This window comes from Colobus angolensis, unplaced genomic scaffold (genome assembly GCF_000951035.1).
Source record: "Colobus angolensis palliatus isolate OR3802 unplaced genomic scaffold, Cang.pa_1.0 Scaffold355, whole genome shotgun sequence".
NCBI lineage: Eukaryota > Metazoa > Chordata > Mammalia > Primates > Cercopithecidae > Colobus > Colobus angolensis.
Window position 1 is genome coordinate 738,219 of NW_012116877.1, and position 18,549 is coordinate 756,767.

Sequence of the window (18,549 nt, forward strand, 5' to 3'; positions counted from 1 at the left end):
GCCGCTCCAGCGCTCCAGCAGCTTGAACGAGACGCTGCGGTAAAGCGGCGGCCGGGGTGCCCCGTCCGCCATGGTGGCGGCACTCACTCCGGGGGGGCTGGCCTCGGGGAGCCGCGGCCAACCCCCCCTGCGTCCCCTCTCCTTAGGAGCGCAGCGGCCCGCGCCGAAAGCAGCGCGTGGGGGTGTGGGAGGAGGGCGCAGAGACCGGAGCAGAGGTTTATCAACCGCAGCTCAAGTTTCTGTGGCCACCGGCCGCAACGTCTCCATCCCTGGTGGCCCCTCCCGCCTCACCGCCGACTCCCAGGCCCAGCCCCCGCCGCGGCTGGAGCTACCAGGGGCACTGCGGCTCCGCCTGGGCGGGATCCCAGCGTTTAGTTCGTCGACTCTGCGCCCGCCTGCCCAACGGCCTGTCTGCCTCCCCTCGCTCTCCCGCTCCGGCTCCCACTCCCTCCTTCTTGGCTGCTCGCTCCTGGCACCCTTTTGTTGCAAATAAACTTTGCGGCAGAGGAAAGGGGGCGGGGGGCGGGGCCTCGCGCCCAAAAGAGGGGGTGGGCTCCGGGCGTGAGCGAGTCTGGGAACCGAGTGGTGGGAGGGAATCTGGGAGGAGCCGAAGAAGAAAAAGCCTGTTGGAGGACTTGCAGACTGAGGCGACCCTCTGGCCCTCCAGAGACGTCCCTCGGGAGCCCAGCGGGCCGAGCTGCCCCCAGGGACTCGCTGAGACACACGCAACCGCTGAGCGTGCTCAGCTTCGCAGACTCGCAGCCAGGGCGCTCACCGCGGGCCAGCAGCTTCCGCGCGGAAACACGTCCTGCCTGGAGGCTCCAACATGGCAACCTCGGACTCACAAACTCTCGTACACACTGACATTCAGGTGCACGCAGACGCACACTCCCCAGGCCGGGAAAGGGGTAGGACTCCGCGCCAGAGTGAGCCCGGAGAAACGCGGGCTGACTAAAGGACCCGTCGCTCCCTGCCCCGCCCTACTCCCCGCCCAGGCCTCGCCCCCTGCCCGCCCGCCCGCCCTCTGAGGCGAATTCGGCTGTAGCCACGCCCTTGTACCCCCCATCTCGCTCCCAAACGCCCCGCCCATCCCACCTCCCAGTCGCCTGTCTGTCTCCGACAGGCCCCCAACCCGCCCAACGCTGCTCCAGAAGCCCCACCCTTCACGACCGCCCCTACTTTTCCAGCTGCCACGCCTCCCACCTGCCCCAGCCGTCTGTCGGCTCTTCTCCTGGACTCTCCGTCTGGATCCCCGAGCCCCTTTTCTTCTTGCTCCGGAGTACGCGGCTCTTGCGCCCTCTCGCGGCCTGATTTTCTCAACGCATGGAGTCCTGGACGGATAAAGCAGCACCCATCCCCAAAAAACGGAGAGCTGGGAACACTTCCTTTCAGTCGTTACCTAATCCCCTTAGTCTTTTTCAGACCTTCGCAAAGCGCACTGCCCCTTCTTAGGCCTTACACACAAAAGGAGCTTCGACGGGAACGCTCTCGACTTCCCACTGCCAAACCTATACTCTTACCCGCAGCTGCTCTACCTTCCTGGTAGGGAAAGTGTAGATTGTTTGTCTGGCTTCACCCTGATCTCTCGCTTGAGCTCCCCTCCCGCCCCTGCCTCCGTCTGAGTCTCACATTGTTCTGGGTATTGGGACATCATCCCCTTCCCCATTCCCACCTGCCTCTAAATCCCATTCATCCTCCCGGCCCAACTAACGAATGAGCGAACGAATGAGAATGTGTCGAGTACCTATGATGTATGGGCAATATTATTTAACTTATTTTTTAAATCCACAAACCACCCTTGGGGACAAATATTATTACCCCTTCTCTGTGGGCCGTGAAGGAGAAGTAACTTTGACCACTATGCAAGTCAGGAAATAGCAGCTCCTGCTAAAATTCAGATTTTAGGGGCTTCAAACACCATGCTCCTCCAGCCAGCTCTGAGATGCCCCCCCGAATCCTGAGGATAAAGGAGGTTCTCGCTCCTTTGAGCCCCCAGTCTCCTCCTTCTCCTCCTTGGGCCTGGGCTCGCTTTCCCCAGGAACAGAGGATAACCTGGTCTGACCCATGCCCCTCCAGTGCTGCCCAGCCTTCTTCAGGCCTAATCAGACTGCCCTGTCCCCTCCAACCCCCACTAGCAAGGCCCCAGGGACACATAGTTAGGTCAGCAGTCGGCATTACCCAGCCAACCCCACTGCCACCGGGTCCAGCCAAGGAGACTGTAGCTGGGCCAGACTAGGCTGGGAGATGGGGTTCAGAGGACAGAGTCAGGCAGGAGGATAGGAAAGGATGGTAGACACCCAGGGATTGCCTGACTACCGAATGAAAGAGGGAGGACTCAGCTGGAACCCCAGAACCTACTTGCTACTCATATACCCCACAGGATGAGGAGGTCACTCTCCACTCTCTGGGCAGCCTCTTGAGTTGTAGAATATCTCTCTAGCAAGAAAGCACTTCCTCTCTGAGACCAGCATCCAGGGAGTCCCTCACCTCAACCTCATCTCAGCTCTGCCTCGAGGGGGCCAAGGAGTAAATCTCTCCCTTTTCTCTAGGAAATTGATAAAAGAGAGCCCTGCCAGCCTATGCCTCTCTGTTCTGACTTACTCTGTGACCTTGGGTAAATCCCTGCACTTGCCTGTGTCTGAAAAGTGAGGAGTGGGTCAGGTTCCCCAAAAGTGCTCTCTCTGGCTCTGGCATTTGACATCAGACTCTCACCATCTTTAGTATTTTCTTTCTACTCTTTGGGGCAAGTTTTGGTGTGTGCTGTGGGGTGAGTTGGGGAGGGGTGGGAGACAGGACTCATCCCAGGAGTCACTCTCTCCCCCCATAATGGTGACTCCTACCATCTGAAATTTGTACTTTTCCACCTCCCCCGTCACTTCTGAGACAGAAACCCTTATTCCATATCACAGATGGGCAAGTAGATAGAGAGGAGTGGAGGTTTAGGTCACGGCCTCCCAGAGTTTTGTGGCTTGGCCTTGAGGTGAGCTGGCTTGGGCCTTTGGCTCAGGAATCCCCTTGGTGGGGAGGGAGGGTGTTTAAGGATCTAGACTGGGTCTCTGTCCAAAGAAAGCTCACCCGATCTGAGAGTGGCTTGATTGCTTCCAGTGCTTCATGAATCCTCCCACCCCCAGCTCCTCATGATCCAGGATAAGACAAAGTTATCTTCCATGAACAGAAGGGATCTGGAATTTTTATGGTGCTGGGTAATTATGCACAGCAATTTTTAGCCCCAAGATGATTCATCTGATAAGGGGCTGGGAGCACTGGGCACCAGAGTGGAGAGAGAAACCCTATGCTGGCTCACCTTCTGCAGGTCACCCCCTTTCCTCTGGGCCCCAGGCTCCTCACCTATGAAAGAGTAATGAAAACAATAGCCCATCTACCCAGTGAGTCATGGTGATCTAGCGAGGTGAGGACCATGGAATCCCTTGGAGAAATCAAGATGGGAAGGTTTTGAAGGTCACAGGTCATGGCCAATGATGGGCTTTGGTGGGCTTCGGGTACAGATAGTCCCCAGCTCATGATGTTTCAACTTAATGACTTTTTGACTTTATAACAATGCAAAAGCTATGTACATCCATACTTTGAGCACACATACAATCATTCTGTTTTTTACTTTCAGCAAAATATTCAATAAATTACATGAGATATTCAGCATTTTATTGTAAAATAGGCTTTGTGTTAGATGATTTTTGCCCAACTCTAGGCTATGGAAGTGTTCTGGGCCTGTTTCAGGTGGGTTAGGCTAAGCTCTGATGTTTGGTAGGCTAGGTATATTAAATGCCTTTTTGACTTATGATATTTTCAGTGGGTTTATTGGGATGTAACCCCATCGTAAATCAAGGAGCAACTGTACCTAAGAGGGAGAGAAAGGATGAGTGCGGGGACAAGATGCAATAAGCTCCATGAAGGAGCTGTCTTAGGGGGAAATCTGACTCTTCTGACTCCATTGCAAAGTCAAATAGAAACTATCTGAGATTGCCCCCTTTCCTATATAATTAGACTGTAAGCACACAGTATTAAATTCTGTATAATATTTTGATCACACTACATTCTCATCAGTTATTCAACTGGCTTTCGCCAAACAACAAAACAATACAACTAGGACCTTTAAAATAATTCACATCTCATTATATAGTTCTTCTGCCCCCATCCTCCTGCTGCCCCACCACATAGAAATCATCATCTCAAATCCTGTGTTCAGCATTCTCTTGCTTTCCTTTTTATATGGTTTTATTGCATCTACATATTCCTTCAAACTATATATTTTCATTTTAGTTGTTCTTAACTTTATAAAAAGGGCATCCTGCTGGACGTGGTGGCTCATGCCTGTAATCCCAGCACTTTGGGAGGCTGAGGTGGGTGGATTGCTTGAGGCCAGGAGTTCAAGACCAGCGTGGCCAACATGGTGAAACCCAGTCTCTATTAAAAATACAAAAATTAGCAGGGTGTGGTGGTGCATGCCTGTAGTCACAGCTTCTCGGGAGGCTGAGGCAGGAGAATCGCTTGAACCCAGGAGGCGGAGTTTGCAGTAAGCCAAGACCACATCACTGCACTGCAGCCTGAGCAACAGAGCAAGACTCTGTCTCAAAAAAAGAAAAAAAAGGCATCTTGCTTTACATAATTTGTTGGGACTTCTTTTTTCTTACTATTATACTGCTAAGATTTACCCATACTGTTGCATGCCTCTATAGTCCATTCTGGCCATGTGGACTATTTCAATGTGTGAATATATCACAGTGTATTGATCCAGTGTCTTGCTGATGCACATTTTGGTGTTTCCAGGTGTTTGCTGAGCATTGTGCATGACTCCAGGTACACATGGACAGAAATGCTTGAGCACAGGGCAGGCAATTGATCAACATTAGGAGGCATTGTCAAGCTGGGATCTAATTTCTCGTCTGTGTTTTTTAATCATCTGTGTTTCTTTTTTTTTTTTTTTTTTTTTTGAGACAGAGTTTCTCTCTTGTTGCCCAAGCTGGAGTGCGATCTTGGCTCATTGCAATCTCTGCCTCCCAGGTTCAAGCAATTCTGCTGCCTCAGCCTCCCAAGTAACTGGGATTACAGGAGCATGCCACCACGCCCAGCTAATTTTTATATTTTAGTAGAGGCAAGGTTTCACCATGTTGGTCAGGCTGGTCTCAAACTCCTGACCTTGTGATCTGCCCGCCTCAGCCTCCCAAAGTGCTAGGATTACAGGCGTGAGCCACCGTGCCCGCCCTTGTGTTTCCTTTTATATGAAGTGCCTATTTGTGCCTCTTGCTCATTTTTCTATTGGGTTATAGTATGTTCAGTACTTTATGAAATTTCTGCTCTAACTTTTCTATCCCTTGGTACCCATGGTGGCTTAGGAAGGTCTAGTATTTTACAGGTAAGGAAACAGAGGCTCAGAGGAGTGAAGGTGCTTGGTCAAAGTCACAGACTCTTTTGCAGCCCTTCTGCAGTGAGCTAATGCCTTCTGAGATCTTCGGAGGTTCTGGGGCTCACTTAGAAACCCTTTCTGCCCCTCAGCTAGGTCAGGGCCCCTCTGGTATTTAGCATTTCTTGGCCATGGACCATTCCAGGAGCTCATCATCTCCCTGGTGATACCTTCCTCGCATGGGTCCTCTTTATGATCTGCACTCTCCTCCCCAGCTGTAATGATCCAGGTATGTATGTGTTTCATTATTACCTGTCTCCTCCATCAGACTAGGAGCTCCATGAGGGCCCAGCATGATGCTTGGCATATAGGAGGTGCCCAGTAAGGATTGTTTGCTGGATGAACTGTTTCCTTGTCTGCATCCCAAACCCCTTGGATTCTTTCCCAAGATTAGAGCCGGGACCTGAGCTCATCTCAGAAACACAGAGTCAATATTCATTGAACAAATGAATGAGGGAGGAAGAGGCCAGCTGTGTCCATTGCTAGGACAGATCAAATGCTCCTGGGCTTTTCCTGTTTGGAATGGAAATTTCCCCAAGACAGTCACTGATTCCCGACTTTCTAGCTTCCCAATCCTTGCTCCTACCTCCCCACCCTTACCCCATCCCGATTCTCTGCCCCCAACTGCCACCAGCCAACTCTCAGCAACAACTTTGTCCTGGAAGCTCCATCCCTGGGCCTGGACTTTCTTGGAATCTTCCTCCCTCTTCTCTTCTTACTATCCCCACTTCCTTCCCTCAAGCCTCTCACTCACCCAACTCCACTCTCCCCTCATACCACCATCATTCAGAGACCCCTGGGCTCCTGCCCTCCACATCTCTGGCTGCTTCTCTTCAGCTCCCTAATCTTGGAGTTCCCAGAACTCCTCCCCCCTTCCCAATCTTTCTTTCACGAAGCCCACCCACCCACTCGAGCTCAAGCCACTTTGGGGTTGACCATTCTCCAGGCTCTGCATCTTTTCTAAGTAGCCTTCCCGGTGTCCCTCGACCTTGTTGATTCCTAGCTCCCACTCCAGCCTAGACCCTGGCCCTACCCTCTGTCCAGGTCACTGCCTGGCCTACACCTAAGGTTCACCATCCCAGGGTGGAACCCAAATAAATAATGTTATGGGAATAATAATGAAGCTGAGGCACAAAGAGGTGAAATAACTTGCCCAGGCCGGATGCGGTGGCTCCCGCCTGTAATCCCAGCACTTTGAGAGGCCAAGGCAGGCAGATCACCTGAGGTCAGGAGTTCGAGACCATCCTGATCAACATGATGAAACCCCATCTCTACTAAAATATAAAAATTAGCTGGGCATGGTGGCATGTGGCTGTAATCCCAGCTACTCGGGAGGCTGAGGCAGGAGAATTGCTTGAACTCAGGAAGTAGAGTTTTGCAGTGACCTGAGATTGCGCTATTGCACTCCAGCCTGGACAACAAGAGCACAACTCCATCTCAAAAAAGTAAAAATGAAAAATAGGCCGGGCATGGTGGCTCATGTCTGTAATCTCAGCACTTTGGGAGGCCGAGGCTGGCAAACCACGAGGTCAGAAGATAGAGACCATCCTGGCCAACACGGTGAAACCCCGTCTCTACTAAAATACAAAAAATTAGTCAGGCGTGGTGGCACGCACCTGTAGTCCCAGCTACTCGGGAGACTGAGGCAGGGGAATCGCTTGAACCCAGGAGGCAGAGGTTTCAGTGAGCCAAGATCGCACAACTGCACTCCAGCCTGGTGACAGAGCAAGACTCTGTCTCAAAAAAAAAAAAAAAAAAAAAAAATTAAAAAACTAAAAAATAAATAAATAAATAAATGACTTGCCCAGCAAAACAGAGCTAGTAAATGGTAGAGCCAGGACATATACCCGGATGGTCTGGCTCTGGAGTCTGCACCTTCCATGCTATTTGGCCTCACAAAGGGAAGCTTGGACAGGAATTTACCTGTGGGTCACAATTTCGACTGCTGGAAGAGTAAGCAAAGGATCACAGCTCTTGGAGGTCAGCTGGGACAGTCATCTGTGACTCTCTACAGGGGCTCAGGTGGTCTATGAGCAGAGACCCTGTCCCCTGCCCTTGCTCTCACTCTCCCCTAGCCCCCATCCCAGGCAGTTGAGAAGACTAGTCTCAGACTCGAAGCTAGATGCAAGGTGGGTCCTATATGTCCTGCTTGGCACAGTGGGGCACCGTACAGGGAATAAAAACCAGCCTCTGTCTTCTAACATACATTGGTCTCACTGTGGTCTCAAGTCAAAGTTCCTTCTGTCCAAATGGTCTGCCTCTCCAACAAGGACACGTTGAATGGCCTCCCACGGTGGGTTGGGGCTGGTTTTCCCACTTCTTCAGCCAGCTGCAAGCATACCTGTGACATTACCATGGTGTTTAACTCCTCCAATGCCCCTCTCTGAATGACGCTATTGCCCAGCAGCCTTGGGGACTAGGCAGGGCTAAAATAAAAGTATTGCATAAGTTATACAGTCCTTCCCCTCCCTGCTCTGCCTTCTAAAAGGAAGACTGTTAGCCAGGGGTAGTTCTTGACTTACAGGTTCTGTGTGGTGCACCAGCAGCCAAGGGCAGGCTAGATTGTTCTACATAAGAAAAACAGATCTGGGAGGAGGGCACAAGGACTGGAGGAGAAGTGATGGGGAGGAGAAATGAGAAAAAATGGCAGAGAATGAGGAGCTGCAAAGGAGTAGCTGAGGGGTGGTTCTCAGAGGGGAAGAGGATTTGGTGGAGGGTGTGGGGTCTTTTTTTTTTGAGATGGAGTCTCACTCTGTCCCCAGGCTGGAGTACAGTAGTGCAATCTTGGCTCACTGCAGTCTCCACCTCCTGAGTTCTAGCAATTCTCCTGCCTCAGCCTCCCAAGTAGCGGGGACTACAGGCACCCGCCACCACGCCCAGCTAATTTTTGTATTTTTAGTAGAGATGGGGTTTCACCATGTTGGACAGGATGGTCTCGATCTCCTGACTTCGTGATTCACCTGCCTTGGTCTCCCAAAGTGTTATGATTACAGATATGAGCCACCGCACCTGGCTGGGTGTGGGGTCTTGTGTGCTACCATTCCCCTTTGCTGCTTCCTCCAGGGACCTTCGGTAAAGATGCCTTTCCAAGGCTTTTTAAGGCTTGGATCTGTGTTTGACCTGCCTCCTTACGAGGTGGCCTCAAGGCAGCTCTCCGGGTACTCACAGGTCAGAACGATGGGCCTGAGAGGGCAGGAGTGGAACATGGCAGGAACAGTCTGTCATGAGACTGATCAGTAGGCTTCCAGTGGTGGGACCTCCATGTAGCAGCCTCCTCATGGCCCTGAGGCTCTCAAGCTGCTGGCTCCTCCATTTAGAGTGAAGCAATATTGAACAACTGTTTCCCCTCACTTAGGGGCCTGGTGGAGGTACCCCAGGTACAGAGGATACCCTAAGGTTAAAAGCCACACTTGAAGAGGTAGATGAAGGAGAGGTGGATCTGGGGCTCATCCTAGCCTTGAATGCTCTGGCCCTACCCAGCTCTTTTCCTGGCCACCCCCTTCCACATACCCAGGTCCCACCCCACCCCATCTATCGTCCATTTAATTGAAACTCACTGTTGCTTTACAGCCAATGTTTTCCTTTTTTTTTTCTGAGACAGAGTCTTGTTTTGTTACCCAGACTGGAGTGCAGTGGTGCAATCTCAGTTCACCACAACCTCCACCTCCCAGGTTCAAGTGATTCCTGTGCCTCAGCCTCTGGAGTAGCTGGGACTACAGGTTCCTGCCACTATGCCCAGCTAATTTTTGTATTTTTTAGTACAGATGAGGTTTTGCCATGTTGGCTAGGCTGGTCTCAAACTCCTGACCTCAAGTGATCTGCCTGCCTTGGCCTCCCAAAGTGTTGGGATTACAGGTATGAGCTACCATGCCCGGCCCCTCAGCTCATTTCTAACTCTGGGTTTTGTACACATCACCCCATGCCTTCTACTGGGAGCAGCTCCAGAGCTGCTTCACTCTCTGCTTTTTGAATTCCTCCTGGCTCAAGCTGATCCCTTCTTCTTCTTTTTTTTTTTTTTTTTTTTTTTTTTTTTTTGAGACAGGGTCTCACTCCATCGCCCAGGCTGGAATGCAGTGATGCGATCTCGGTTCACTGCAACCTCTGCCTCCCAGGTTCAAGCGATTCTCTTGCCTCAGCCTGCCAAGTAGCTGGGATTACAGGCGCCAGCCACCACGCCCAGCTAATTTTTGTATTTTCGGTAGAGACAGGGTTTCACTGTGTTGGCCAGGCTGTTCTCAAACTCCTGACCTCAAGTGATCCACCTGCCTTAGCCTCCCAAAGTACTGGGATTACAGACATGAGCCACCACTCCTGATTTATTTTAATTTTTTAAGAGACAGGGTCTCCATCTGTTGCTCAGGCTGGAATGCACTGGTGTGATCCTAGCTCACTGTAACTTTGAACTCAGCACCTCAGCCTCCTGAGTAGTTAGTATTACAGTCAGACACCACCACACCAGGCTATTTTAAATTTTTTTTTTGGTAGAAACAGGGTCCTACTATGTTGCCCAGGCTGGTCTCAAACTCCAGGGCTCAAGCAGTCCTCCTTCCTCGGCCTCGCAAATTGCTTACATTACAGGCATGAGCCACTGCACTTGGCCCCCTGCCTCTTCTAAGAAACTTCCCCTGATTACTCCCTCCATTGGCCTCCCACTGCCTGGAGCATCTGGCCAACTCTTGCCCTTGTCTGGAGGCTGGCTGAGGCACAGCTCCCATTTTCTCGGCTTTCACACATGCAAGGCCATGTGTCCTCTGCTCCAGCCCTGTGCCTGTCTGCCCAGGGCAGATCCCAGCACGAGGCTGGCCCAGCTGGATATGTATGGAGCATACCTGGGTTGCACTAAAGTGTTCCCCACTTCTGCTTGCCAAGTTTCCACGCAGCCCTTGACATCTGGCTCAGATGCTCCCTCCTCAGAGAGCTCTTTCCTGACTCCTCGGACTGGGTCATGGACACCCTCTGTGTACCCCCTCCCTGCAGCCATGCTTCCCTCTGTCACAACCCTAATGTTGTTGTGCCAGTCTGTACTTCCAGCAGTTGGGAACCTGTATGGACCAGGGCTAGGACTGGTTCTTCTAGGGCCCCAGAACCAACCCAGGCCTGAGCACAAGGTGTCAGTAAAGGCTTGCTAAATAAATGGAATATCACTCCTCTCCAGAGAGCTCATAGTCATCCCTCAAAACCCAGCTCAAATGTCCCTTCCCAGAAGCTCTCACTTCCCCCTCTCATCTTCCCTCACCCACTTCATTGGTGACTCAAAGCATGGAACATACCCCTTGATGACAGTACACGTCACACTGTATTTTTGTGAGCACCTTAATGTGGTTTCCCCAGGTCTCCATGGCTGACTAGGACCTCTCAAACGCCAGGCCCAGGTCTGTCCATCTCCATGCCCACAGGGCCTGGACCAGAGAATGGGCTGAAGAAATAGTTTTTGGTGAGCTTCTGGGTCCTGTGAGGGACCTTACTCCATGCCCAGCTGAGCTGAGCTCTAATTCTCTGCCTGGTTTGGGGTTGGTGGGGCTCCTGGTGCCCTGGACACAATGGCAAACATGAAGGCTGCCCAAGCCCTGGAGGACTTAGCGACCCTGCCTCTGCCATTTGGCTGTGAGTTTCTGTAGGAGCTCATGTGGTCGTCGGCGGAACTTCTTCTGGGTGAAGTAGAAGAGGATGGGGTCCAGCACGCTGTTGGCGCTGGCGAACGGCCGCGTGCCTTTGTAGGCCGCCGCAAAGGCCTCCAACACAGGGCAGGGGACGCCTGGCGTCGAGCGCACTGCCAGGTAGGCTGTCTTGGTGATGTGGAAAGGCAGGAAGCTGATGGCAAAGGCAGCGGCCACCACCACCGCCATGCGGGCTGCCTTGCCACGCCGCTCCTGGGCCACAGGCTCTGCTGGGCCATCCTGGCGGCACAAGCGGCGGGCCAGGAGACAGTAGCAGGCCAGCAGGGCAGCAAAGGGCAGCAGGAAGCCGATGACAGTGAGAGCCATGCCATAGGGCATATAGCGGGTGGCCAGGGCAGGCGGGCTGAGGTCATAGCAGACGGTGCGGTTACGCTGGATGCCTGTGGCAGCGAAGACGGCTGTGGGCAGGGACTGGGTTGTCACAGCCAGCCACACAGCTACACACACTAGCCAGGCGGCCCGGCGGCCCCCACGTTTGTGCCAGGGGGCCAGTGGGTGGCAGATGCCCAGGTAGCGCTGGAAGCTGATGCAGGTGAGGAAGAGGATGCTGCCATGCAGGTTGGCGTAGAAGAGGAAGCGGACCAGGCGGCAGGCGAAGTCACCAAAGGGCCAGTGGTCACCTTGGGCATAGTTGTAGATGAGCAGGGGCAGGGAGCAGGCATACAGTAGATCGGCCAGGGCGAGGTTTAGGGTATACACGGCCGTGCGAGTCAGGGCCCGGCGGGACGTGCAGATCTGGGTAATGACACAGACGTTCAGCGGCAGGCCAGCCGCCAGCACCGCCGAATACACAGGTGGCAGCAGCAGTCGCTTGAAGTTCTCGCGGTAGACACAGGTGGTGGGTGGCAAGCCCAGAGCCTGTCCTGTGCCATTGTCCCACTCCATGGCTGCTCAGGTGAGTTTCCTATGTTCAGGGAGGCTGGGAAAGCAATACGCAGCCTGTCAGTGACATGCTCACTCACCACCCAGCAGGCCCTGCCCCTCCTCGGGCCCTGATCTCCCTGTCTGAACAGTGAGGGCACCAACTTTGTCAACTCTGCTACTCTAACCACCCCATGAAGCCCCACAGAGCCCTCACTTCAAGAAAACTTGTGATACAATAAAGCTCACGCTTGGGAGCAATCTGACTCATTGTGTGTGTGTGTGTGTGTGTGTGTGTATATGTATATATATATATATATATATTTTTTTTTTTTTTTCCTTCGGCCTTCCTAGTGAACTTCTATTCATTCTTCAAAGCCCTGATTATATGTTTCTTTCTCTGCTAGTGGAGATTGATGGACTTGGGTTTGAATCCTAACTCTGTTATGTATTTGCTATGTGACCTTGATTTCATTTCACCTGAGAAAAGGGGGAATGCGGTGCCTGCCTCTCAGGGATGTCAAGAGGTTAGAAGCACTAAATCATACTGTGCAGGGCTGCCAGGGGCTCCCTGGGGTGTGGAGACTCTGGTCATGGTGGATCCGCATGTCTCTCACAGACTGGGACCCGCCTGAGGAGAGGGGCCAGGTCCGGTGTCTCTCTGGTCTTAGTCCAGGGTCTGGGGCAGAAAGGGCCCTGATAATTCTTAGTTAACCAATATGAAGGGTCCACACACCAGGGGCTAACTGAGGACTGCACCCATCTCCTCAGTCTGAACTCCACCTTTCAAAGCCATGGTTCTTCTGGCAGAGGTCTTGTTATCTGTAAAATAGGGGAAGGAGGTGATATCCAGTTCCCCAAGGCCTCGTTCCACTTGAGGCTACAAAGGCAGGTTTGGTAGAGCCTCTGACAACACAGCGCCCGCTAGTGCCCAGAGTGAAAACAGCATCCCTGAAGGCGGATGGGTGAGGGACCAAGTCATCTGTTTACTTTACAGAGATGGAAATCCAGGCACAGTGAGGGGCAGGGACTGCTCCTTCTTTCTTTGTAAGTCAGAGCAGAGTCAGAACCAGAACCCAACTGCCCAATCCAGAAAAGGCAGCTTAGTGTTGCCCACAGACATGGGATGTAGAAGTTACATGACCAACTTCAGAGCTAGGCAGGCCTGGGTTTAAATGTTGCTCCCCCACTTCCGCGCTGTGTGAAACAGGTCATGTCACAGTGTCCTCATAAGTGACGTGGCCAGCGTCCTCATCAGTGAAATGTGTGGTGATGACATTCAGTAGTGCTCAATAAATGCCATGCCATTGCATTCTACATCTTGTCCCTCCTCTCATTCTTTCGGGCTGGGTTTTAGGAGAGCCAGCAGCACAAATACCCTAAGGGGTTCCCTGATGGGGTAAGTCTGACTGCTAGACACTCACCTCTAAACTGACATTGCCATATTACTGGTGTCTAGAGAAAATTTACAACTAAAATCCAGTGGGCCTTTGAGATAATGAATCTAATCATCCTCTTTTCCCATTTTACAGATGGGAAAAATTGAGGCCCAGAAAAAATATGAAGTTCTGCAAATGCACTCAGTGGGTGGTAAAGGGTTCAGGCAAAGTATATGGACTCTGGTCCAGATGCTTAGGTTCAAGTCCCAGCTATGCCACGGATGAGTTATGTGGTCTTGGGCATACTAGTTAACCTCTGTCCTCCAGATTCCCCATCTGTAAAATGAGATGAGATAGTACTTGCCTTATAAGATTGTTGTGAAGATCAGTGCCTGGCATGGGGCCAAGTGTTTTCTGTTCTTAATATACCTACTAAGTAAGGGTATGGGATTTTAAAAAGTTATATTAGAGAAAAATACATTCTTCCCAACTTACAATTTCATTTTGGTGAAGCTATTTTACCCCAATTCTGGGCAAAATGATAGTGTTGGATTCTCTGTCTGCAGCCCACATCCCATGTCACCCTCAGTTACCAAAGATTCTTTGTGGGGCTTTAGACCGTATGCTAGGAGTGCTGGGTGCCAGCTAGGACAAGGTAGGCACAACGAGGAGACCAGAGGAAGAAACATAGCAGCCCCCCACAGCATGGCCATGAAGCCAGGATTAGCACAGGCAGAGAACGTCCACTCATCTCTTCATTCATTGGTTCGGACCATTCTCATTCACATGTTCATTCTCTTGTTTTCACATGACAGGGATTCACTGAGTCCTCTCTACCAGCTAGATACATGAGGGCATAGTGTATAGGTGGACATGGAGATATGGGGATACAGATACAGATATGCTAGTCTGATGGAGGAGACCAGTGTGAACCACCTGATGGAAGAGACTTTTCAGGGCAGAATGAAAGACAGAGCAAGGCCTGGGTGGTTGACTAGGATTTCCATGGGTGGAGAAGGGTGGGAGGACACGCCGGGTGAGGAGGAAGGTTGAGGGACACAGCACTCCTCTACCACGTTCGCCTCCTCACCGTAACCCTCTGTTCTTGCAGACTGATCTCCTCTCACACAGGGTCTGACAAAGAAATCTGAGGAGAAAGAAAATTGCTGGTTCTGTGGCCTTTGAGATGCAGCCTCTGCCCCTCCCTGACCCCTCTCCTCACACAGGGTCTAAGGAGACCAGTCTGCAGGGGAAGAGGTCTGTGGTGAGGAGGAGAACACGCTAGAGGGGTGCTGCATCCCTCAACCTTCCTTTGGAAGGCCTTCACCCTCAGATCCCACCCCCAGGGACAGCCCTCTGTCTCAGATAACTGGGGACTGCAGTCTGCCACTTGCACACCCTGGTGAGACTGATCCTCCTGGGACTCCCTCCCCTCCCTCTTGGAAGGAGGCAGGGGGCTGCAGGAGGGGATCCAGTGCACAGCTCTCTGGGAAAACCTTCAGGGCTGTGTCAGGAAAGACAGGCCTGACCATCACCCCGGCTCCCTTGTCTATTTTCTGAGGACCTAGGAGAGCTGAGCTGTTCTCCCAGTTCCTGGCAGGGGCTGGCCTCAAGGAGGGTGCTCTTGGCTCCCACCTCCAGGCAGCAGCTGACCTTGGCGCTGACATCTGTCACTAGCTCTTGGGTCCTAAGTCCTGGACCAGACCAGACCCCAGCCTCTTCCTGAGCTGGACTCTGCCCATGGTGCGGGGGGCTTGCTAACAAGTGGCTCTGACTACATCCTTCTCTCCATTCCTCTGCCTTTTGGGGGAAAGGCCCAAACCCTTTTCCTGACATTCAAGACCCCTGCCAAGCCCTCCAGCCCTATCTGAAGTACACCAGGGCCACTCTGCCCTTGCCTCTTCCTCTTTCGTCACACATTCCCGAGACGTGGAGACTCCCACACAGCCAGTGGCAGCCAGAGAGCCAGACTCCCTCTCCAGCCTCCCCATCTCCACTATTCCCTTCGCACAAAGTGCCATTCCACTAATCTCCATTCATCAAAACCCTAAGTATCTATCTAGCTCCAGATCTCACCTTGCTTCATTCTTTTTTTTAATCCCCCCAGCTGGGTGGAATCCCTTCCTCTGGGCCTCCTAACTCTGTGGGCCTCCTTTAAGTCAATGCTGAGCCCAGCCTTCCTGCCCAAAGTCACAGTTCCTTGCGTCTACCTGCCCCCCATCCCCCACAACCCCTGCACTGGCCCATGGCCCCAAGATGTACTGACACTCACAGGCAGCCTCCTGTCCCTGCAGCACGCTGGTGGTCCCAAGTGTGTTGGAGCAAAGGGAAGCCAGACCTGAGGCTCCCCACTCTCCTGCCCTCAGCTAGGCTGCAACTCATCTGACAGGGTGAGCAGCTTCCTCTGTTTCCTGGCAGGACTGTCTCTGACTAAAAGAGTCTCTGTGGGGGCCACCGGCTCCCTGCCATCCCCAACACCACGCCTAGCGCCTGGCGGAAACTGGGCTTAGAGAAGCAAGGAGGTGGAAAAAAGGCGTCCTTCCCGGAACGCTCCTCTACCCCAGCAGGGGAAAGAGGGGGATGGGGGCAGAGGAGGAGGGGTAGGGGAGAACCAGAGGCTGTCAGCCCCATAGAACCAGCAATTTTCTTTCTGCTCAGCCGTCTCTCAGTCTTCGCAACTGTCAAATGGGTAGGGCAGTGATTAAAGAGCTCGTGGCTCCTCCTTTAGCTATAACACTCAGAGCCACGGGGAGTCCATTCCTCCTCCCAGCCATTCACTCCCCCATCTAGCCTTCCTTCCCTCATTCAATAGCTCACTCACCAACATGCCCATCTACCCATCCCTCCATGTGGCAATCCACTTATGTACATACTTGCTCAGCCCCCTTCTCCCTCCCTCTTTCCCTCTTCTCCTTTTCTCCACACACATTTATCGAGTACCTACTATATGTCACCAGATCCTCCTACATTCCCCCATTTCACAGTGACTGCTTCTTCCACACAGCAGGTGCAGAGCGCATAAGGAGTGATGGACATGGGCTGTGGAGATAGATGTGATGCCCCTGAGGACCCAGTTGCCTGTGCCACATCCTCCCCATCCCCTCCTCACCACCAAACTGGCCTCAGAGCTGTTAGGAGACCAGAGCAAGAGATGTGGCTCCTCATTGTCCCGGGGAGGCCAGATCCAGAGTGGGAAGCAGCATTCCAAGAGGGTGACCTGGAGGAGGTGGGCTTTGATTTGGAGCAGCTGAGGTAGCAAGGTGGGTGGCAGGGGAGGATTGTGTGGGGAAAAAATGCCGCCCTGGGAGTTTGAGGCCCAGGTTCTTACTCCACCTTTGCCCCCAATCACTGACTAGATAAGCCCCTTCCCTTCTCTGAGCCTCCTGGGTAGAATACGGTCATACTGACCACCAGTGTGCTGGGAGGATGAAGTGCCACTCAGGGCGGCTCATCTTCCACCCTGGGAGGTGCAGAGGAGACTCTTAGAGCCTGGAGCATCAGAGCTGAAGGTGCCCTTAAAGGCACCGATCTCACCCCAAAGCCATTTTTACAGGCAAGGGGATTGAGGAAAAGAGTGGGAACGCAAAGTTTGGATCACACTGAGAAAAATCAGGTTTGAACTTCTGATAAACACTTGGTTAGTTGTGCACAGATCGAGCACCTACTGCTTGCTCAGGCCTGTGCTAAGAGGTCACTTCTGCCAGCTGAGTGTGGACCTCCTGGTCAGATTTGACCTGCGCTGTGGCCCAGGAGAGCAAGGTGGCCTTCAGCTCAGCAGCCAGTCCTTTGCTGGGTCCCTGGGACAACCTCCCACAGCCACTCCCAGCAGGATGGGTCACTGTCCCAGGAATGGGAACAGATCTGAGGGCTCCTGGGAGGTGTTGGCCCCAAGGCAGGGCAGGGCAGGGCTTGGGTAAGAAGCCTAAGTGGTCTCAGTCTCTGCAACCTGGATGGATGGGAAACACAAAGCTGTCCCTATCATGTCTTATCCGCCCAGACGTGCAGATCTGGAGACCCCTAATCCCACCGCTCTGCTCAGATAAGGGCACTCGGACTAACCTCAGAGGGGAAGAAAAGGCTCATGGGGTCCCACTTGACAGATGGAGAAAGAAACTAAGGCCAGCTGCCCCTTCCCCACCCTCTTCTCAGGGGTTTAAGGGCATACGAGAGGCCTGGCCTGGCACCTCAACAACCACTGAGTACCCACCGGCCTTTTAGTTCTTTGCCTTCCTAACAGAGTCTAGGTTTGAGGGCTCTCAGGACCTTGGAACTACAGCATCCTAGGGCTTGGGACTTCAAAGAATTTAAGGATGACTGAATCAGACCCAAGGAACTGCCCTACTCTCACCGGGCCTTAGCTTTGCCCGTGGACCTGGCTAGGCCTAGAGGAGGGGGCGGGGCCTGAGAGGGAGCACTCAAGTCTGAGGGGTCATGGGTGCACCTGGGAAGGAGTAACCTGTAAAGCTCATGGAGAGGGGCTGGGCGCGGTGGCTCAAGCCTGTAATCCCAGCACTTTGGGAGGCCGAGACGGGCGGATCACGAGGTCAGGAGATCGAGACCATCCTGGCTAACACGGTGAAACCCCGTCTCTACTAAAAAATACAAAAAGCTAGCCGGGCAAGGTGGCTGGTGCCTGTAGTCCCAGCTACTCGGGAGGCTGAGGCAGGAGAATGGCATGAACCCGGGAGGCGGAGCTTGCAGTGAGCTGAGATCCGGCCACCGCACTCCAGCCCAGGCGACAGAGCGAGACTCCGTCTCAAAAAAAAAAAAAAAAAAAGCTCATGGAGAAAGCATGTCCGCTGCTGGGCACTGAAGGACCAGAGGGACCTGGACACACAACAAGGCTGAAGAGGGCATCACAGGCAGGAGGTCCACTGTGGGCAAAGGCACAGAAGTGGGGAATGAGCGTAACCTCTGTGAGAAATTAACAAATATAAAAGCCAGAGCAATGGATGAGCTCTGCAAAGAGGGGGCTTCAGATGGGAGGCCTGAGAGGAGCTGGCCCATCACAAAACCTCCAAGGTGCAGCCTTCTTCTGGCAGAGATCCTCCCTCCTTGACCTCCCAAAGTATTGGGATTACAGGCATGCACCACTATGCCCAGCCACAGCCAGTCTCTCTCCCTCTTTCTTTCTTTCTTTCTTTCTTTCTTTCTTTCTTTCTTTCTTTCTTTCTTTCTTTCTTTCTTTCTTTCTTTCTTTCTTTCTTTCTCT

At 52.7% G+C, this 18,549-nt stretch overlaps 2 protein-coding genes across 9 annotated transcripts in view; both read right to left on the bottom strand.

The window, feature by feature from the left end:
- The window catches only part of ARHGEF17 (Rho guanine nucleotide exchange factor (GEF) 17), a 60,573-nt gene extending 60,501 nt beyond the window's left edge, over window positions 1–72 (bottom strand). Inside the window, exon 1 of the mRNA XM_011953063.1 lies at window positions 3–72. Within this exon, the coding sequence (XP_011808453.1) occupies window positions 3–72 (70 nt within the window). The remainder of the gene's footprint in view (window positions 1–2) is intronic.
- Window positions 73–9,900: 9,828 nt separating this feature from the next.
- The window catches only part of P2RY6 (pyrimidinergic receptor P2Y, G-protein coupled, 6), a 34,199-nt gene continuing 25,550 nt past the window's right edge, over window positions 9,901–18,549 (bottom strand). For 4 of the 8 annotated variants that reach the window (XM_011953038.1, XM_011953035.1, XM_011953039.1 and 1 more), the window contains 2 exons: window positions 12,695–12,780; window positions 10,697–12,016 (listed from right to left, as the gene is read on the bottom strand). In XM_011953038.1, coding sequence (XP_011808428.1) covers window positions 10,996–11,982 — 987 coding nt within the window. In that variant the 5' untranslated portion in view covers window positions 11,983–12,016; window positions 12,695–12,780 and the 3' untranslated portion in view covers window positions 10,697–10,995. Of the gene's footprint in view, window positions 12,017–12,692; window positions 12,781–15,609; window positions 15,749–18,549 lie in introns of those variants that run through there. The other 4 variants (XM_011953041.1, XM_011953040.1, XM_011953036.1 and 1 more) reach the window with 4 other exon arrangements.